Raw genomic sequence first — 22,319 nt, forward strand, 5'->3', positions numbered from 1 at the left:
GGTACATATATCTGTATTCACTGTTCTATAGTGTGTTATATTCATCCATTATATGAGTAAACCACTTCATTATCTGTACTCACTGGTACAGATTATCCAGTTTCAGCAGAGGGAGATTGGAACCAAAACAAAATGAACATTCTTTAAGTTGATTTTAGGGAGACAAAATGCAAATGAACTCATAAAAAGAAACGAGTAAAATTGCTAATTTGGACATTGAGCAAATTGACATAAAGCCCAAAATCTCAATAAGAGGAAAAACAAGCTGTGGTACCAGCAATAATTTCACCAGCTAATGACCCCTGTATTAGTCTGCTCCGGCAATCATTACATAATAGCACAGGCTGGATGGCTTAACAACAGAAAGGTACTGCTCTCAGTCCTGGATGCTGGAATTGCAACATCAAAGTCCCATCAGCGTTGCTGTGTGGTGAAGTCTCACTTTCAGTCTTACACATGGCCGTCTACTCACTGTGTCTCCACCAGGCCCCTTCTCTGTGTGTGCATGGAGAGGGAAAGAGACACATCTCTGATATCTCTCCCTGTTTTTATAAGGGCAACAGTCCTACCAGATCAGGACCCTATCCTTAGTATTGCACTTAATCTTTTTTTTTATTATTATGTTATGTTAATCACCATACATTACATCAAGGACCTCACTTAATCTTAACTGCTCCCTAAGGCCCTATCTCCAAACACAGTCACATTGGGGGTTAGAGCGTCAACATATGGTTTGTGGGGATACACAGTCACTTTGTAACACTTCCAAATCATATATACCAGTTAGCTTTTGCCACAGATATATAAACAACCTCGAATTCCTTGTGGCTTTCAAAAGCAAGTACTTATTTTTCTTCATCATGGGCATGTAGTAGGGATGAGGATGGTCTCAGCTGGTGTTGGCTGCATGTGGATCTAGACTGCAGGTCAGGTGTAGGACCACAGGCCTCGTTTTGGACTCCAGGCTGAAAGGGTAAAGGATACCTAAGCATGTACTTTTCAAGGTGATGGCAGTATCACAAGGGCACAAAACCCAAACACATAAACACATTTCAAGCCTCAGTTTTCCATGTCTACCAACATTGCATCAGCCTAATCAAGCTACTTGGCTAAGCCCAACATCAAGGGGCAGGATGTCCATTTCACCTACCATGTGGCCATGGCAAGACTAAGCATATATAATACTACCGTGCATAGTGAAGACTTGGGAGCAATAATTCAATCAGCCACAGCATATATTCTCAAGCTCTGAGTGTTTGCCATGAGTCTTAATGATACTAAAGGACATTCTTCTGCTACAATGGCCCAGTGGTTTTGAGTTGTCAGGACTGATGCTGCGGCCCAGCAGAAGTCTTCTGTCTGTCCATGTTGTACTTTGATTCCTTATCCACTCCTTACGTAGCTTCCTAGGGTTCTGAGCCAGTGCACCATATGTCATGGTTTGAAGGTTCATTAGTCACTCTTACTCTGTGAGTCTGAGTCAATGGAGAAGTTTCCAGAGTTCTGGTGGGAATTCAATGCAGTATTAGCTTAGGTATTGGTGAAGTTGCTTTGGATCCCAGACTAAAATGGTTTCTCAGCTATTTCCCCTTCTGATTTGAACTTGCTTGCCTAGTCTCAGGTATCACAGACAGAGTACCCTGCCTGTCTGCCTTGTTTACAGCGTGGGAGGAAGAAAAGCTGGTCAGATGAATCTGGAGGAGGAGAATTGTAGGGTGAGAAGGGTGCTCAAACCAAAGAGCAGGCCTTGTGGAGGTCTTGAGGCAGGAGGTAGAGTCACTGGTGGCCATTGCAGAAGCATCCAGGCATTTGAAGGGTTCATGGTCCAGGTGTCTGAATTGCTGAAGATGAAGGACCCTGGACAGTTTGTCCTGAAGAAAATCAAGCCGAGAGCGGACTTGAGAGTTGACCATGAACATAAAGAGAGAAGACATAACTCCATTCATTCTCTCATTCATTCAATAAATAAATATTTGAGTGCTACCTTGTGCCAGGCATCCTGTTCTGTGTATTGAGAATTAAGCAATTAACAGAATAGTCATATCGCGGGCGCCTGGGTGGCTCAGTTGGTTAAACCACTGCCTTCGGCTCAGGTCATGATCCTGGAGTCCCGGGATTGAGTCCCGCATCGGGCTCCCTGCTCGACGGGGAGTCTGCTTCTCCCTCTGACCTTCTCCCCTCTCATGTGCTCTCTCTCTCTCTCATTCTTTCTCTCAAATAAATAAAATCTTTAAAAAAAAAGAATAGTCATATCGCTGTTCATGTGGGACTTATACTCTTTATGGAATAGGGTACAAACACCACACTAATTAAATAAAAAATATATAATGTACTTGAATAGAAGGTAGTAAGTGGTAAAGAGAGAAAAATAAGGCAGACAAGAGGGTTAGGGTGTGTTGGCAGGGTGAGGTACAATTTCAGAAAGGATGGCCAGGGTAGATGACATTTGAGTAAAGATCTGGCAGAAATGGGGTTATGGGGCAGGGGACATTTTGCAACAGGTACAGTGAGGGGAAACACTTGAGGGGGTTGGTGTCTGGGGGTGCGGTTTGAAGCCTAGCAAGAAGGCCAGTGCGTGAGAGGGAAGTCCAAGATGAGGCCACGCAGGTCATGGGGTTGGTGGTGAGGGGAGGGGAGGGAAGATCAGTGTGGACCTTGGAAGTTGCTGCAATGCCCCAGGTGTTTACGCCATGCATGTGGAGTATGGAGTATTTTCTGCATAAAGGAGACATCTGGGTGATTTCCAGCAAAAATGGGTGACAGTGTGGAGTATAGAGTGAATGGGAATGAGGGTCATAATTCTAGGGGCTCCTGAAGAAATAACTAGAGTCAGTGCATAGAAGGGGTGACTTTTCCAACTACAAGACTTCACCTAACTGAGCATCCACCAGTGAAACTGGCTGCACAGTCCCCCTGGGAGCCAGTCAGCAGCATGTCACTGACAGTCCCAGCAGGAGCCAGGGATGCTGATGCTGGGAAATTCCTACAGCAGGTAAGGTGTTCAACTCGGATATCCCAGACTCCTTCCAATACTGAGCATCTCTGATGCCACAGCATATATCACCCTAATCTCCCCCAGTTAGAGTGCAGGGCTTCTGTCCCTTCTGTTCATCACCGTATTCCTGTGGTCTGGAATAGTGTCTGGCAAATAGCAGCCACTCAATGAGTACTTGTTAAAGTATGAATGTCTTTGTTAAACATATTGCAGGCTTTTGAGCAGCATACTTTTCTTCTCAGCACCCCAGAGAATAAGGAAAGTTGAATCGGATGGCACCTCAAACTCTGAGCCATTGTGTCTAAAGGGCTTGCAGGCTCTGGGGTGTATGAGGGCTGCTGATGGGGAGGAAAGGCAGGGCTGGGTAACGGCAAACCTGAGTCAAGGGGAAGTGCACAGATAACCTCTGTTATCTGTGGGGACCAGGGAACTCTGACAATAAAAGGGAATTGTCTTTGAGATGTATAGAGTAGAGTTCTCATCCCACTAAGGGATGCTGAGGACCCATCCCATCCCAGGCACGTTGCATTTGCTTCATGGGTCAGCCTGCTCAACAAAGCCCTCACAGGTCTCTAGGCTTTCCTGGGAGAAACACCATACATAGCAGTAAGCACTCCTCTTAAGTGTATCGAAAACCCTTTCTTATCTTGACGAAGTTCACCAGTGACAACATTTCTTCAAAGAGTTCCGTGCAGGCATAGTATCTATTATGTGCCCCCAGACACCCATCAGGTAGCTACTCCCCGTCCCCCTGAGCTTTTGCAGGATTGCCAACATCAACAGGTTGGCTGACAGGGCCCATCTTTGCTACCAGAGAAGCCAGTGAGACATGCTGTTATATTTATTGAACAATCAAATACAAAAAGATGCACACTAGGTAATTGCAATGATTTTATTCTATATTTATTTAGCTTTAGTTTATTTCAGACAAGAGTGTTTTTAATATTAAGCATGCAGATGTATGTATTCCATGCTCCTTATCCTATGAGTTGCATTCATTATAAATTAAAAGAAGAGTCCGCTTCATGGTGACCTAGAAAAAAAAATAACAGCCAAAATTTAGTAACTTATTAATTGTGAAAATACAGACATCTATTATCTCATTCAGTCTTTATATTAATACTAGCAAGTAGATACTATTGTTGCCCTTGATTCACAGATGGGGAAACGGGCTCAGAAAATGTGTCTGGCCTGTGGTCATACAGCTAGGAGAAGGCAAACTCAGTTTGTGATCCCAGGAGTAGGCTCTGAATTCAGATGTACATGACATTATAGTGTTTACACCCAAAGCATGTCATTACCTTTCAAAGTCAAAAGATAGAATAATCACAGTTGTAAGTGCAGGGGATGGCCATTTAAATGAACAAATCTATCTTTTCTGGCAAATGATCTCAGTTTTATGGGAGATACTGGTCAAATGGAGGGGAATGAACCTAAATTCTAGGAGTTTCAGCTACTGGGACTCCCTGTTCTCCCTGCAGACACTGGAGTGGGCACATTGCCCTGTGGATTTTTTCTACTATGTGGATTCTCAGAGGGTTAAAGTTGTGGACTACACCCCCGCAATACCCGGTTTTCCATCCTCCCATCTGACACTAGAATGGCAGTCACCTTCTTCCTGGAGTCCTTTCACTGCTCAGGCCCCAAGTTCCTTGTGGTGACGGCCAAAGTCTTCGGGGCCCAAGTTGGTGGGCATGAAGGTGTTTTTCACCATGCGCTCAGCTCTGGCCAGCAAGCTTTCCAGAGGATTGGTCACACAGGGGGCATTGTTGCAGGGGCTCTTCTGGGCAGTGATGCTGATTTGCAGGATGGAGGAAAAGGGGCCCGTCAGTGAGAGGCTGTCAGAGAGAGAGAGAGATCCTATCTGCCCCATGGGATATTCATGGGAAAATGAGAGGCACCTGTTAACGGTACATCTTTCCCCTAATCACAGTGATCGCTATAGAACTACAGGCTTCTGGGGAAAATGCCATGATCACTTCCACAGACATTCCCAGGGGTGTCCGAAAGCCCAAAGTGGCTCTAGGTAGTAGCCATGGAACACAGAGCTGTAACAGCCTATCTTTCCTGTATAAATAAACTAAAAATCAAGCAAGGCTTAGGAGACAGAATTATAGCCCCACAGTGACCCAACTCAAGGATTGTCTAGAAGCTACATTCCACTCAAAGGCACCCAGTATCCCTTCTTAGAAATAGAAAAATTCCTCAGACTTACCTGGAAGAGGAAGAGACTTTCCAGCATTGAGTCCCAGAGGTGCTTACCTGCTCCGTACTGCTCCTGTCCGGCTACTTGAGGCTGGTCACAGGACTACTCACTATGCCCTGGATCCAGCTACCATGGGGCTAAGGCTACTTCTAAGCACAGGTCCCTGAGACTGTGAAGCCTGTGGTGTGGGCCAGAGCAATAACCACCACCGCTCAGGTCTTCTTACAAATATACTTTTATTCCCCAATGACAAACACATTCACAAGCAGGACTGAGAATCTGGGCTATGATTCCTCAGGGGAGTCACAGGGCTGCCCCCCCCATCTCTTCCTTGGGGGTTCTCATCTGGCCTAAACATCTTGCTCTCCTCCCATCTGAGGTTCCAGACATCCACTGCCACAAAGAAAACCACTGATGCCAGCAACCAGAGAGGACCACACGTACCACAATATAGGAAGGAAGGGAGAAAGGAAATTAAAAAGCTGAGGGAGGGGATTGGTAGGCATCCTGGGTCATGCCAATGTGAGGGCTGTGGTCTCTCTCCAAGCTGCTGGCCATGACCCTTTTCTTGCCAGGGGCTCCGACCCCAATTGCAGTCTGAGGGAACGTGTGAAACTTGTTGAGGTCCTGTGTGTATGTGCCCAGCACACAGGTACTCAGATTACTGCACCGCTTAGCTCGGAAGCTGTCCAGGCTGCAGGGAAAAGACATGCCAGGTGGTACCACGTCCTGGGTCTGCCCCTGTGGCTATCACACAGAAGGTGAGACCAGGGAGGGGGCACTTCGAGCAGAGGCGGGAGGGGCAGGCAGCAGGGCAGCTCACACATCCTCCATCAGGAGAACCTAGAGGTTTGCTGAGCCAGGGCAAGGTGGGGAAGGGCTGCAGTGGGGAAGGGGTAGCCTTTTCTAGCATTCCTCATGCTGCATTATGTCAGTCCTCATGCTCTGCACTGAGATTCTTGGGGTAGCTGCATGTGCATCACATGCCTCTGACCCACGGGGCCATAGCCAGGCCCAGGGCTGGTGTGTGCTCCAAGCTCAGGGGACACAGGGAGGTGAGGCTGGGGAAGGGTGTCTGGCCCCATGACAACATGCGCATCTCCACAGATCCTACACAATAAAGACCCAGACCTACCTCAGACGCTGCTCTACCCAAGCCCACCCTCAGCGAAGCCTTTGGCTTCACCTTGCAAATGTGTGAACAAATGCCACATGCAGGTGTACAAGAAGCCTAATTTCTAAAATTTCCTGAGATACATGTGGTCTGTCTGCTGGCTTCACACTTACCAGTCCTAACTCCTCCAATGCAGGGAAGTCCCCTCAGTACTACCAGCCCAATTTCCATAGTGGGGGATTTCATACCTTTCCCAACTGCTTTCAGAAAGGGATCTTTTTCCACGTGCTCTAACCGTAGACTCTGTGTGACCTCTGTTGTCAGTGGAGCCTGAGAATAGCTGGGCCCCAGGCCCAGGTGAACAATGGCAGTGTGCTGGCCTCCTGCAGCTGTGTTCTCTCTTACCTCCTCGGATATGCCTTCCTGGGCATGACAGGAGGGAGGGGCTGCCCTGAGCTGAGCTGGGTGGGGAGCCTCACCTGGAACCCTCAGTCTCCTGCTCCTGCTGCAGCTCACGGGCCTTCATTTGCACATAGTCCTTCAGCACTGCAGTCAGTAGGAGGCATATTTCATCCTCAGTGAGTGTAGCAGGTTCCAGTGGGTTCTCCAAGGCAGACCTACAGAGGGGAAGCAAGCACAATAGAGGCTCTGAGCCCCTGTCTACCACTTCCCCTGGATCAGTAGCCAGGCTTCCTGTTCTCTGTGTTTTCCCTAAGGATATGGCCACCCCAAATCCTAGTGGACAGAGCACGAGTCCAATGTCCTTCCAGAAAACACTGATTCACCAGTAGTCAGGCACTAGGGTGACCTTGACGTGGACTGCTGGAACTAGAATATATAGGTTGGTGAAAGTGATGGTTAGATTTTTCAGGAATATTATAAGCTTAGTGTTAAATTTAGCTATTATTAAGGATTAACTGATAAAACAATTAGTTTGAAATCTGAAAATATTTGTGTAAGGGTGAGAAATTAGATTAAGAGGTCTCATATTAGATCTAATAAGAACAAATTCAGTAGAAAATTAGATTAGTATGCAATTCATTTCTCAAATTGTGCTTTAATTAGATAAATAGGTTTGCTATAGATACAAATGTTTGGTAAATAGCAATGGCTGTCCTGTAAGTCTCAATAAACTATATGAAATTTACAATAAAGTGTAGTATATACTATTTGTTTTTAAGTTGTATATAATATCTTTATAGTATAAAATGTGTATAATAAACCCTTATGCAGATTACATGCATACCTTCCCCCCCCCCCTCCGCCCTGAGAGCTGGTTGTTAACCTTTTAGCACACCAGAGAACGGAACGGTTTGATGCTAGGAGCAGTGGGAAGGGAGTACGCTCCTGGCAGGGCTGTCTTACCTGAATGGTGCTGCCTGGAGGATGCCCACTTGGTACAGGACCAGGATGCCAATAGCCAGGAACGGGGAGAACTTCCAGAAGCCCATGGTACCTCTCTGCAAGGGAAGAATGATGTCCTCACAGCAGTTTATAGTTCCATGAGCCCATTTATAAGAGTGAATCCTGATGTTCTTGTACATATTGATAAATATTTTATTATTTTTATAAAATAAGTTTGGAACTCTTGTGATTTCTGTGAGTTTTTGTATATTTCACCAATAACGAATTGATTAGAATCTTTAAAAAATTTTTTTTTCCTGAGCCCAAGGACCTGGGTTCTGGTCCTGCCTCTGCCTGGAACTCCCTTGCATCATGGCTTCCAGTGACCATTTATCTTCCCATTGTTTTTTTTTTTTTTTTTTTTTTTATCAGTGAAGTGACTACTGGAGGGTCTGGTGAAAATACAGCATGCATTTGTTTAGCAATGCTAAAGAGGTGTTCCAAGTGCCAAAGTAGGGAGGGGAGAATGAATAAACATCTATACTCCGCACCCCAGACCCAATCTCCAGCTGGCCAGGTCTCCAATGAGGACAGTCTCTGAATGCTGTCACAATAGCTTTTCCTATAATCAACACAGAGCTGTCTTCCCTGTGTGGGGCTTTTGTTCACACCTTGTGCTGTTGGGGATGGGGAGGATGTACGTAGCTAAAAGGGAATATCTCTACCAATGGAATCTTAGAGAAACTAAAGAAACAAATTCTATTGCTCACCTACTCTGCACTCTGGCAAAGAACCTGCAAGAACCAAGCTTAGCAGAGTCTTAAATTGGGGCTAGGACTTAAAGCAGAGGGGAAAATCTCCCAGAACTCACTAATGGGGCTTGCTGTTCAAGGCTGCCTGCCTCTAGGGTTTTGACCTATTTGCCCACCCCCCCGCCCCCACTGAGGCTGGCCAAATTTCTGAAATGATTTCCAGGGACCACTAGGCACAAACAGGATCCGTGAGCACCCTTGCATCCCACTGTGTGCGCGGTGTCTGTGGAGCTCCAGGGTCCTGAGTGCAAGTGCAGCAAGAACAGCGAGACTGAAGCCTGTCTCAGTGCAGAGTGAAGCAGGGAGTCCCAGAACCAAGACTGTCCAGTGTTACCTGAGTCAGGAGCCTGTGATGAATCGTAGAGTAACAGAGATTTTGTGATGAAGAGACCCAGACAGAAGGGCACAGAGACCCTAAGACACGCAGGGAGAGCAGCTACAAGAAAGACGAATGCAGAAGAGGGAGGGAAGAAGAAAGAGAGAATCACACAGCTAAGGAGGAATCTTGGGGCTCACCTGGCAGCAGGCAGCAGGTGGCTTTGAGCTCAGGCGGTGGCAGCTGCGGCAGCGTTGGTGTCAGGCGATGGCGCTGTGGAAGCGGCAGGGACACTTGAGCGGAGCGGTAGCTCTGCTGCCTCCCAGCACCAGCAGCTGCTCTTATTCCCGCCGCTCTGGGTCCGGGGTGGTCCAGGAGCTCTGAGCAACCAATGAGAGGACAGATCTCATACCCCGATAGATTGTGTCACCCACTTACGTCCAGAACCTAGAACATTCCGTGGGACCATCCCACTTGTATTTGCATTGAGGTCATTGATGGGAGTGCAGGGAGGGAGAGGGATGGTGGGGACCGGGGAGAAATACCCTTAAAATGAGCAGGAAGTTGAGGGCAGTTTGACGTCATGGTAAATTTCACCTGTTCAGTTCCGCTGGGTTTTGAACGTGCGCACCTCTCCATCCCCAGTGGTGCAGTCGTATAGGGCAAGATCCAGGAAGCAGGGCATCCTAGCTCCCCAAGTCTGACCCTAGATGCCCCGTCCAAGTGAGGCTTGGACGGTTAACAACATGCAGCAGCATTGATTCTGGACACAAGCAGGGTGTCTGATTCGGATAGCTGGAATCACAGAGGGGCAAAACTCATGGGAAGCAAGAGATGGGAGTGATAGCAAGAACTTTGTCAGTAGAACTCAATTCCAGGCAGTAAGGTCAAGGGCAATTAACTTCTCAGCACCTCAATGTACTCATCTTTGAAATGGGGACCATATTCCCAGCTTGAGAACATGTTGTCATTAGTAGCCAGGTGCCTGTCCCCCAGCAGGGGAGGGATTTACAAGAGCCCTCAGGCCCAAAGAGGGATTTTGTGAAATCACAATCTCAATTTTCCAGATTCCCACCTTGTGTGGCTTCCTGGATTCGTGCTAGGTCGTCTGTCATGTGGGTTAGGAGGACCTGGAAGCCCTGCTGGGCCTGAGCCTGAAGGTGTTAGGCACCGATGCTTCCCAAGCCTCCAAACGGACTTCTAGCCCTTCCTTTTCCTATCCTGTTATCCATCACCTCTGGCTCCTCACTCTGCTGGAGCCATTTGCCCAGCTGCCCCTTGCTTCCGGCTGCTGTTTGCCAAGTTGTCCCAGTGGTGTGCAATTCCAGCCTTGTGCCCGCCGCTGCCATACTTCAGTCCTCCACTAGAGAGCAGAGCATGCTCGAAGGTACTGAAGAGTCCCTGCGGATACTAAAGCTCACGCGCAAAGCTTTCCCACAAACGCATTTCTGTCTCCAAACATGTGTGCACTCCCCAGGGCACAGGCCGGCGCAGGGGGTCTGACACCCGGGGCATCCACATGGGTTCACTGTGAATCGCAGCCCGAGCCTGCCTCCGAGTCTCTCTCTCACGGGTTCGCATGCACACTTGGCATGGTGATGATCTGCTGAAATCATACCTGCACTCACTCTCAATTGTAAGCGTGCTCTCTCATGTACCACCTATACTCTCTCCAGGACACACCAAATGGAGGGTTTTAGGACCCCTCCAACCTGATCTTTCCACTCCCAGCTCGCCTGGAGGTCCTAGGTCCTGACTTGCCGCCCTCAACACCGAGAGTGCTGAGAAAGAAGCTCCCCACTGTTCCCAGGATCTCTGAGTCTGAGCGCAGCGTAGGAGCCTCAGCCTCTACATACTCTCCCCGGGCAGCTAGCGTGGCCGTGGCGGCAAGTGTGGCAGAAGCGGCAAGCGTGGTCCCCGCGGCAGCCGTGGTCCCCGCGGCAGCCGTGGTCCCCGTGGCAAGCGTGGTGTTGCGGGCACAGTGGGTGGGAGACTACTTCACAGGGCTGTGCAGCGCAGGCAGAGACCCCAGTGAGGTGGTTCTCCCAGGCACAGCGGATATAATGCCCGGGTACGTCGTATGTGATCCGGGCAACGGTGCACCCCTCTCCTCAGGCCCCAGAAGCCTTTGCATTTCATAGCACACACCTGCCTTGTACCACATCTCCTTCCCTTCTAATCTGGTGGCCACTGTGTGGGGGACACCGACTTTCCAAGATGCCTCTGCGCAGCTTTCTTCCATCTTACCTCCTGGTGCTGCCCCACCATGAGGGAAGAAGTTCGGGACTGGGGATCGGGTGTGTAAAACTCTCTCCCCACGGTGGGCTGGCAGGGCGGCAGGTTCTTTCTCCTAGTGTGAACTACAAAACCATTCCCCTCTGAGTCCATCCCTGATTTACCGAGTAGATTCAAGGAAGTTTAGACGTTCACGCGTGTGGGCTGCTTAGATTATGTCCAGCTATCCCTGGAACCTCTCTAAATTGAGGCTACACAGAACACGATCTAATATATAAGTTGCCAAGGAAAATACTGATTTTAAAAGAGTCGCTTGAGTATTTTGCTCTTGGTTTTATAATCTTCTTTTATAACTTGGTGTGAGGAGGCTCACGGTGTTGGACTCCATCCCCATCGGGACTCAGCGCCACCTCCCTGCCAACCCCCCTCCCCGCGCCCCGTGCTGGTCTTCTGCCGCGTAGCTGCGACCACCACAACTGGGGAATGGCAGCAATGTCTCCTGCCTGCTGTGGGTGCCTGAGCCCACAGGTTCAGGGCTAGATGCAGAGCCCAGCACCAGTTGGTCCTACAAGATTATCTTCCACAAAGCCCTGTAACACTGCTGCCTGGAGGGCAAGGCAAACAAACCATAGAAGTTCATTCTCAAGGAAATTTAGAAGATCAATGTCCAACAACTTCCTGATCATCTTCCCGAGGAGCCCTTTCCAGCTCCTTACACGCTGTCAGGGGAACCCTACAGTCATGCGCGCCATGGTGGAAGGCATGTGTAAGTATAACTGGGGCTCCGCATACCTCACCCAGATCCCTGACAAGACCATGTTCCTGAGTGTGGTGGATGCCTTCACCACAGGGGTACCTCTGGCAGACTAAGACCCCCACCACTCCCAAGGAGGACCATGGACTCCCTAATAGTCCTATTCGAGGTGGTCTGAGGGCTGTGCCCCAAACGTTCTGGCCATTGCCCACAGAGGACAAACTGAAGGACGGTCAGTTGGTATTCTTGGGTCCTGTCTCTAGCTTTGTGGGGGGGGGGGGGGCTGGAGTCCCCTCTTACTTTTTTCCTGTCCTCCTGCGGGAGGAGAACTGGGAGTTTCAGCGAGTCAGGGATCTTCTCAGTCCCCTGACTATCCTCTCAACCTTCTTGAATAAAATAAAGAGAAAAAATGAATCAAAACCATTTTCCACTGAGCTCATGCCTGATTATCAAGTGAAACCAGGTTTAGATCTTTCTGTGTGCCGATCGTTCTGAAACAGGCAATCCTTGAAACTTCTCTGGGCTTCTCATGGGATCCCATGCACAAACAGCATGATCACGATCTGCCCTCATCATACCTGCAGCGACTGTCAATTTTAAGTGCATACCCTAAAACGCAATTATGCAGCACCTGGACCCCTCCAACTGGAGGGTTTTAGGACCCCTCCACCTGATCTTTTCATTCCCAAGCTCCCCTGGAAAGTCTGAGGTCCTGATTTGTTGCCTTCAGCACATAGAGTGCCTAGAAAGAAGCTTCTCACTGTTGCCGGGCTCTCCGAGTCTGAGCGCGCAGTGCACAATCCTCAGCCTCTACACACTCTCCGCATGCGACTGCAAGTGCAGCCTTTGCTGGTGTGTTGGCAGCCCCCAGCTGCAAATCCCCCCGCCCACAGGGCAGGCTGTGAATGCAGTTGGTGAGGCTGCATCACGGGGCTGTGGGGGCAGGCAGAGACCCCAGCCAGGCAGAGACTAGCCCCGAGTGTGCCGTCAGTGACACGAACCATGGGGCACCCCTCTCCTCGGTCCCCAAAAGCTTCAGCACTTTAGGACACACCTGCCTTATGCCACATCTCTTCCCCTTGCCGGTTGGTGGCCTCTGCTTGGGGACACCCTGCTTCCAAGATGTCCTTATCCAGCGTTCCTCCTTTTTAACCCTTGGCGCAGCACTGCCACGAGGGAATAAAAGCTCCCAGCTGGAGAACTCTGTAGAGCGTCCCTATACTGGCAAGGCTGGAGGGGAATCAGCAATGGAAGACTTGGTTTGTAGGATGCGAATGCACTTAGGCACAGAGCAATGGAAAGTGAGCTGAGCAAGGGACAGGGCTCAGGATGGTGGATCCCAGGCTCAGTGCATCCTAGAGACTACACAGAGACCGAGTCTGGGACTTTGGGGCTCAGCAGTTTAGGCCCTGAGTTTGGCCATAGGCTTTCCTCCTGGAGGCGCAGGGCCAAACTGGTGAAGGCGGCACAGCAGAGACTGAGTAGCATGGAGGTTGGGCTCTGCCACTTGGGACTCTTGTAAGTGATTGCTCTCAGGTGCCACATCCTTTCACAGAATGATTTCCACTCCAAGACTCAAGTTTTCAAACTTAAGAACCCTGTGAAATCATTTGTAAATATATGTGTTCTTGGACTGCACTTTTCTGATGAGAGAATGAACCATACCTTTCACCAGTGCAGTGGTGACTGCAGAATGGATAAGAAATGACTGCTCTAGTAGCCAATTTCGTGGCCACCTCACTTTGTAGGCTCATGACTTTCCTTCTGGCTGCATGTGTGCCTTAAGCCTTCAGAGCCAACATTCATTCCTCACTCTGAGATCTTTGGTGGCGACAAAACCCGGGCTGGTGATGTGTGACAGGAATCAGGGTGTGTACCCAGAGGGTGCTAGGGTGACTTCCAGCAATTTCAAGCTTTACTTTAAAGGCCAGTCTCTCCAGATGTGGAAGGACTGAGATGAACTTATCCCTCAGGCATTCTTTGAACTTGGAAGAAGTACCTGGTGGTGAGGTGGGGGCCAAGGTTAAAAAAAAATGTTCTTCTTTTTGGGCACTTAGCACCATGTCTTGCATACTCATAGGTACTCAGCTAATATTTGTGGAATGAGTGGAAATGAATCCATTCTGGCAAATTCAGCAGTCAGTCTCACAACTACTACCACAATTCGAATTCCAGCCTATGGAAAATCCAGACTCAGGTAGGGCAGAATTCTGTGTAGCTTTGGAAATGTTGAGTGCAGAAATTTCAGATAGATTCCTCCCAGAGTCAGTTTCCTGATAGAACTTTCCAGGAATGAGACAGGGAAATAAGGGTTACCCCATGGGTTCTTTGTAAAATCTAGGTTCTCCTAGTGTGAAATACAAAAACATTCTCCTCTGAGTCCATCCCTGATTTACTGACTGAAGAAGTTAGAACTGAGTGTGCCCATTGCTTAGATTTTGTCCAGCTGTCCCTGAAACTTCTCCAAACTTAAGACTACATAGTACATGAGCTAATAGAATTTACCAAGGAACATACTGTTTTAAAAATATCCATCTGACTATTTGGCCCTTGACTTTATGATCTTATTTTACAACTTTAAAGCTGGAATCAGTGTCACTTGGAAATAATCTAGTTTAAATAAACAATTTTACAACAAGCTGATAGACTCTAACTGTAATGTTTATTTCCATTCTTTTAAATAAGTTTTCCGTGCTTTCTGATTTAAAATTTTTAAAATTATGACTTATCAGAGTGTGCCAGTGTCTTGTGTCCAGTTGAAAATTGTTATATGAACTTCTGTGCATTTACAAGGGTCACACTTAGAGTTGCTCCTTTAATTCTACACAATTGGAGTATGAATGAGACTCAACACCACCACCAAAGCTCAACAATAACAACTGCAGCAGAGTAACAACATCACCACAAATTCATTCTCCCCCGCCTGGGGAGATTCTAAGCTGTCAAACTACCTGGAGAATCTCAGCTGGAAATTGACTGGACTTGCATTCCACCTGTAAATTGTTCAGAAGACATAATAACAAGTAAAAGACTGAAGAGACTAAAAAAAATGAACAACTCTTCCACAATCCCTAAGAGAGGTGAAGACTTAAGGGCAAATTGCTGTCACCAAGAATGGAGAGACATACAGGTGATTACAGGGAAAGACACTTACACTGTCAGACCTCAACCTGGCACCACTGCTGCGGAGGAAAACCGGAACTGTCACTGATGAATTGCTGGAGGCTCAGCGTAGACAGCTCTGAACATTAAAAACTTCCAGGGCACTCAGTCAACCCCACTTGCCCCCAGTTGTGAGTTTTTCTTCCAGGAGCGGGACCAGATTCTCACAGTAAAATATGGGAGAAAAATCCCCTGGTGCTTCCAGCAGTAGGAGGAGAAAAGGCACCATTTTGAAATACATCAGAGCTTTCTGTTTTTCTTAATAAGGCTTGCCTCAGGAGAAACTAGTTAAGCAGAACCTGATTTGCTGGGGGCATATTCAGAGCCTAACTGACCTGGGAGAAGGGAAGTTCAGCTCTAGCCTCCCCAAATGGGAGAAGGGAAATAAATACCCAACTTCAACCCACTCTAGCCACCTCTACCACCTAAGGGGAGAGAAGAAAATAGAAACACTGGTGAGGTTCACAGTCTGGAGGCATAGGCTCACTAAAAGCCTGAGACTATAGACTGCTTCCCCTCCCACCACACCTCACCACCACATTACTAAAGGCTTATTTACAGCAGTTCCTTTCATCTGGTACATCATGTCTGCCTATCAAGAAGGCATACTAAGTGGTAAAAAACACATATACAGAGTAAGCATAAGAAGCAGACATGGCGGAGATGTTGGAGTTATCAGACAGGGAACTGAAAACAACAATGATTAAAATGCTAAGCGTTCTGACAGATAAAGTAGACAGTATACAAGAACAGATGGACACTGTGAACAGAGAGATGGAGATCCTAAGAAAGAACCAAAAAAAAAAAAAAAAGCTAAATATCGAAAACACCATAACAGAAATGAAGAATGTTTTTGATGGGCGTATTAGTAGGCTGGACATAGCTGAGGAAAGAATCTATGAGCTTGGGGATTTCTCAATGGAATCCTCCAAAACTAAAAAGCAAAGAGAACACAGACTGAAAAAACAGAATAGCCAAGCACTGTGGGACAACACAAGAGGTCTAACAATGGGAATATCAGAAAGAGAAAAAAGGAACAGAAAAAATATTTGAAACGATGATTAAGAATTTCTCCAAATTAATAAAAGGCACTATATGATACTCTAGTGATGGATACATGTCATTACACATTTGTCCAACCCTATAGCACATACAATAGCAAGAGTGAATCTTAAAGTAAAATATGAACTTTGGGTGAATGTCAATGTAGGTTCATCAATTGTACCAAACTTACCATCCTGGTAGGAGATGTTGATACTGGGGTATGTCCTTCAATGAATGTGTGAGTGCAAGGGGAATATGGGAAAATTCTGCACCTATCAATTTTGCTGTGAATTTAAAATTTCTCCAAAAAATTAAACTCTTAAAAAAGTTGATTGTATTATGAAAAGAAGGGTAGAAACCAAAGCTTTCCATCAGTGATTTTATTGCTAAACATGGGAAGAGATACAAGACTTTTGAATTATTTTTCTAAAACATGGTTAGAGTTCGATGATGCCCTTACGGGGGGAAGGAGGGAAGAATTGGCTGCCAAAGAGGCAGGAAGTGAACCCTAGTGAGGGTTTTTTTTTTTTTAAGATTTTATTTATTTATTTGAGAGAGGGAGAGAAACAGAGGGAGAGACAGAGAGAGAAAGAGACAGAGAGGGGAACGAGAAGGGGGAGGGGCAGATGGAGAGGGAGAAGCAGACTCCTCGATGAGCAGGGAGTCTGGCCTGGGCTCAATTCCAGGACTCTGGGATCATGACCTGAGCAAAAAGCAGACACTTGACAGACTGAACTACCCAGGCACCCCCTGGTGGGGAATTTGCTGAGACCTTTAAATGGGTAGATCTCTGTAAACATTGGAGGAAGGGGACAAAATGTTTTGTTAATAATCTAGATATAAAATTATCTGGAAGAGGTTGCATGTGCAGTTAATATGAAAAATTATATATATAACAAAGCAAAACAATATATAAATACAACTACCATCAGTTGAGTTCCAGCTGTGTACCAGGCACTCTGTACTCAATATCTCATAGTCTCAAAAGTCTAATAAAATGGATATTATCTCTGTTTTATGGGCAAGATGATAATAAGAGTATTTGGCTAGACTTAATTATATTTTCCAATTGCTACTGAGACTCTGAGATACCTGAACATGGCTTATCTCTCTGGCCATATCCGGTGAGGGGTCTGGTCCCTGGCACTGACTCAGAGGAAGACATGGGCATGTCTGTCTGCTTCAGGGCTGATGTGATTTGTAATGAGTGGCTCAATGACAAGGCATAAATCATTTAAAATTCCTGGAAGAATATTTGGGAGATTGACAGTTTTGCAGCAGGAAAATAAATGTCAGTCCTGCCATTTAAGATAGGTAAATTGCTAAAGAATAAAACCAAAATCAATTCATAACAAGATTCATAAAATAAAAATTTAAGATGCTTCAGTGTTCTAACACAACTTTAAATGATTAAACTTTTTCTATTCTGCATTATTCATTGTTTAATCTTTTCTGAAATTATGGTTAATTTTATAGAGTGTTTCACTTTGCCTGGGAACACAGTCAGGGAAGGGGTAGTGGAAAGAATGCAGAGAGTAAGGAGATAGGGTTCTAATTCTTACCTTAACATGAAGGGTGTGACTGAGAAAATCACTGAGGCCCTTATTTCCACATTTGTCACATAAATATACTGTATCGAGAGATTCAGAAATTCTAATTCTGATATTCTACAAATGTGTTTTAAACTTTATGCCATCTTCAAAAGATGTTTCATAATACCAGGTCACTCACTATTTGACTTCCTCTACATAGTATCCAGGACAATCTTTCCATCTCAAGGTCCTTAATGAAATCACATCTTCAGAGTCCCTTCTGCTATGTAAGTGACATATTCAGAGTTTCTAGAGATGAGGGTGAGGACATCTCTGGGTGTGAGGGGGTGGGTCATTATTCTACCTACCACAGTAAGAAAATGCTGGGCTGATAGGCAAGGACTATTAGTGCTAGAAGTTTGGAGAAAGAGGTTGCCGTGGGCTGGAGCAGAAAGTAGCTAAATAGAGAAGTTACAGAGTCCCTGATAAGGGTATGGAGCAGGGAGTGAGGAGGCAAGACCTCTTTATATCAGGTGCTGTCCTCTTCTATTGGAAAGGGAGCCCTCATGAATATGACCTGTATGGCTGTCTGCATTCACTCCCCAGGGAGGTTGTGTCTAGAAATCAGGAAATCTCGGCTGAAGAGTCCAAGATGGCGGAGGAGTAGGAGGCCTGGATTTTTTTGTCTGGTCTCAGGAATTCAGCTAGATAGCTATCAAACCATTCTGAACACCTGTGAACTCAACAGGAGGTCAAAGAAAAGAATAGCAGCAACTCTCTGAACAGAAAAGCATCCACTTTCTGGAAGGTAGGACGCGCGGAGAAGTGAATCTGAGGCGATATTCCGGAAGATAGACAGTGGGGGAGGGGGCCTCCGTCGGTCGCTTCTGGCAAGTGATAGAGCCACGGAGCACAAAATCGGAACTTTTAGAAGTTGGCTCCGCTGAGGGACGTCGCTCCAGTGGCTAAGCTGGGGGTGGAAACCTCTCTGGGGCAGTGTGGTCTCAGGACCCTCAGGGTCACAGAAAGACCAGGGGTGCCTGAGTGCGGCAGAGCTCCCAGGTATCAGAGCTGGGAAGCCAGCTGCAGAGACGGAGCCATGGCGCGGGCTCTCAGCTCGGGGTTGCCATAAACCATGATCCACGGCACAGTCGGGCCACTGTGTTTCCAGCAGGGACCCAACAAGCGGCAGATCCAGGGAGACTCCCCTTCCTCCCCAGGGAGGAGTGGCGTGGGAGTGCCGCTGAGTTTGGAGACTCCACACCGAGTCGGGTGCCAGACATAGAAATGCTCGGTCACAGGCCGGGTGAGCATGGAGTGCGGGCGGAGACTGGGGACACAGGAGTGACTGACTGCTTTTCTCTGGGGGTGCACTGAGGAGAGGGGCCCCGCGTTCTCGGCTCTTCCGGGGCAGAGATTGGGAGGCCGCCATTTTCACTCTCGTCCTCCAAAGCTGTACAGAAAGCTTGCAGGGAACAAAAGCTTCCGAGAGCAAACCCGAGCAGATTATTTAGCCCGGACCGACAAGGGCGGGGCAATTCCACCTCCGGCAAAGACATTTGGGAACCATGGCAGTAGGCCCCTCCTCCAGAAGATCAGCAAGAACAACCAGCCAAGACCACGTTTACTGAACAATGAGAACAGCAGAACTCCAGTGCTAAGGGAATACAGTACATAGAATTCATGGCTTTTTTACCATGATTCTTTAGTCTTTCAACTTTAGTTTTTAAATTTTCTTTACTTTTTTTTAAATTTTAATTAAAAATTTTTTTTCTTTCCCTTTTCCACCAACTTATCAATTCCTTTTTTAAAATCTTTTTTAATTTTCATTTTTACAGTCATATTCTATCCCTTCATTGTATTTAACCTTATTTTTGTATATATATGTTTTTCTTTCTTTAAAATTTTGGGATGCCGTTTCTTCTAACAGACCAAAATACACCCAAAATCTAGTGTATGGCTCTGTTCCTTTCACCCTCCTGATCATATTCTCTCTCTCTCTCTTTTTTCCTTTTCTTCCTTTTTAATTTTTTTGTTTCCTTAAGTCTTATTTAATTATCATCTTTACATTTACATTCTATCCTCTTAATGTATTTAATTTTATTTTTGTATATGTAAGTTTTTCTTTCTTTACAATTTTGAGATGTGGTTTCCTCTAACAAACTGACCAAAATAGACTCAGGAGATAGTGTATTGCACTATTCTGTTCACCTGTGTGGTTATATCCATTCCTTTTGTTTTTGTTGTTGTTTTCTCTTTTGTTTTTTTCTTGTTTTTTTAATTTCCATTTTTACAGTTACATTCTATCCTTTCATTGTATTTAATTTTATTTTTGTATATATACAAGTTTTTCTTTCTTTACAATTTTGGGATCTCAGAAGAAGAAGAAAGAGAGAGGGGGCAGAGGTATATTTGAGCAAATTATAGCTGAGAAGTTCCCTAATCTGGGGAAGGAAACAAGCATAAAAATCCAGGATGCACAGAGAACCCCCTCAAAATCAATAAAAATAGGTCAACACCTCGACACACAAGCAAAGCTTGCAAATTTCAGAGACAAAGAGAAAATCCTGAAAGCAGCTCAGGACAAGAGGTCCTTAACCTACAAAGGTAGAAACATAAGGCTGGCAGCAGACCTATGCACGGAGACCTGGCAGGCCAGAAAGGACTGGCATGATATATTCAGAGTGCTAAATGAGAAAAATACATAGCCTAGAATACTTTATCCAGCAAGGCTGTCACATTCAGAATACAAGGAGACGTTAAAGAACATTTAAAGAAGAAGTAATACCTTGTTCCGAAGCTGTTTCAGAAAGTTGAAATGGAAGGAAAACTTCCAAACTCTTTTTATGAGGCCAGCATTACCTCGATCCCAAAACCAGACAAAGACCCCGCCAAAAAGGAGACTTATAGACCAATATCCCAGATGAACATGGATGCAAAAATTCTCACCAAAATATTAGCCGATAGGATCCAACAGTACATTAAAAGGATAATTCAGCACGACCAAGTGGGATTTATTTCTGGGCTGCAAGGGTGGTTCAACACCCACAAATCAATCAATGTGATATACTACATTAATAAAAGAAAGGACAAGAACCATATGATCCTCTCAATAGATGCAGAAAAAAAAGCATTTGACAAAGTACAGCATCCTTTCTTGATTTAAACTCTTCACAGTGTAGGGATACAAGGTATATACCTCAATATCATAAAAGTAATCTATGAAAAACCCACAGCAAATATCATTCTAAATGGGAAAAAACTGAGAGGTTTTCCTCTAAGGTCAGGAACATGGCAGGGATGTCCACTCTTACCACTGCTGTTCAACATAGTACTAGAAGTCCTAGCCTCAACAATCAGACAAGAAAAAGGAATAAAATGCATCCAAATTGGCAAAGAAGAAGTCAAACTCTCACTCTTTGCAGATGACATGATACTCTATGTGGAAAACCCAAAAGACTCCACTCCAAAATTGCTAGAACTCATACAAGAATTCAGTACAGTGGCAGGATATAAAATCAATGCACAGAAATCAGTTGCCTTTCTATACACCAACAATGAGACAGAAGAAAGAGAAATTAAGAAGTTGATCCCATTTACAATTGCACCCAAAACCATAAGATACCTTGGAATAAATTTAACCAAAGAGGCAAAGAATCTGTACTCTGAAAACTATAGAACACCTATGAAAGAAATTGAGGAAGACACAAAGAAATGGAAAGGCAGGGATGCCTGGTGGCTCAGCTGGTTAAACGTCTGCCTTCAGCTCAGGTCATGATCCCAGGGTCCCGGGATCGAGTTCTGCATCAGGCTCCCTGCTCAGCAGGAGCCTGCTTCTCCCTCTGTCTGCCACTCCCCTTGCTTGTGCTCTCTCTCTCTCACAGAAATAAATAAATAAAACCTTTGGAAAAAAAAAAGAAATGGAAAAGTGTTCCATGCTCATGGATTGGAAGAACAAATATTGTTAAAATATCTATGCTCCCTAGAACAATCTACACATTCAGTGCAGTCCCTACCAAAATACCATCATCTTTTTTCACAGAGCTGGAACAAATAATCCTAAAATTTGTATGGACAAGAAAAGACCCCAAATAGTCAAAGGAATGTTGAAAAAGAAAACCAAAGCTGGTGGCATCACAATTCCGGACTTCAAGCTCTATTACAAAGCTGTAATCATCAAGGCAGTATGGTACTGGAACAGAAACAGACACATAGGTCAATGGAAGAGAATAGAGAGCCCAGAAATAGACCCTCAACTCTCTGGTCAACTAAACTTTGACAAAGCAGGAAAGAACATCCAATGGAAAAAAGACAATCTCTTTAACAAATGGGGTTGGGACAATTGGACAGCCATGTGCAGAAGAATGAAACTGGACCATTTTGTTATACCATACACAAAAATAGACTCAAAATGGATGAAAGACCTAAATGTGAGACAGGAATCCATCAAAATCCTAGAGGAGAACACAGCAATCTCTGTGACCTTGGCCACTGTAACTTCTTGCTGGACACATCTCCAAAGGCAAGGGAAACAAAGGCAAAAATGAACTATTGGGACTTCATCAAGATAAAAAGCTTTTACACAGCAAAGGAAACAGTCAACAAAACCAAAGACAACCGACAGAATGCGAGAAGATATTTGCAAATGATATATCAGATAAAGGGGTAGTATCCAATATCTATAAAGAACTTATCATATTCAACACCCAAACAACAAATAATCCAATCAAGAAATGGGCAGAAGACATGAACAGACATTTCTGCAAAAAAGACATGCAAATGGCCAACAGACACATTAAAAAGTG

The 22,319-nt window shown here is 45.8% G+C and overlaps 1 protein-coding gene across 3 annotated transcripts; it reads right to left on the reverse strand.

The window, feature by feature from the left end:
- Positions 1-3,881: 3,881 nt before the first annotated feature.
- LOC118356095 (calcitonin receptor-stimulating peptide 2-like) lies at positions 3,882-9,124 on the reverse strand. Of its 3 annotated transcripts, none has more exons than XM_035722940.1 (5): positions 8,988-9,124; positions 7,681-7,775; positions 6,795-6,932; positions 4,607-4,791; positions 3,882-4,028 (listed from the first exon to the last, which is right to left on the reverse strand). In XM_035722940.1, exons 2-4 carry the CDS (start codon positions 7,764-7,766, stop codon positions 4,632-4,634), a joined length of 384 nt encoding a protein of 127 aa, XP_035578833.1. In that variant the 5' UTR covers positions 7,767-7,775; positions 8,988-9,124; the 3' UTR covers positions 3,882-4,028; positions 4,607-4,631. The 3 variants fall into 3 exon arrangements, with proteins under 3 accessions (XP_035578833.1, XP_035578832.1, XP_035578831.1); XM_035722939.1 differs by having other exon boundaries at positions 4,607-4,833; XM_035722938.1 differs by lacking the exons at positions 3,882-4,028; positions 4,607-4,791 and adding an exon at positions 5,421-5,895 and having other exon boundaries at positions 7,681-7,773.
- Between the last annotated feature and the right edge of the window lie 13,195 nt (positions 9,125-22,319).

Source organism: Zalophus californianus, chromosome 11 (genome assembly GCF_009762305.2).
Source record: "Zalophus californianus isolate mZalCal1 chromosome 11, mZalCal1.pri.v2, whole genome shotgun sequence".
In the NCBI taxonomy this organism is placed as follows: Eukaryota; Metazoa; Chordata; class Mammalia; order Carnivora; family Otariidae; genus Zalophus; species Zalophus californianus.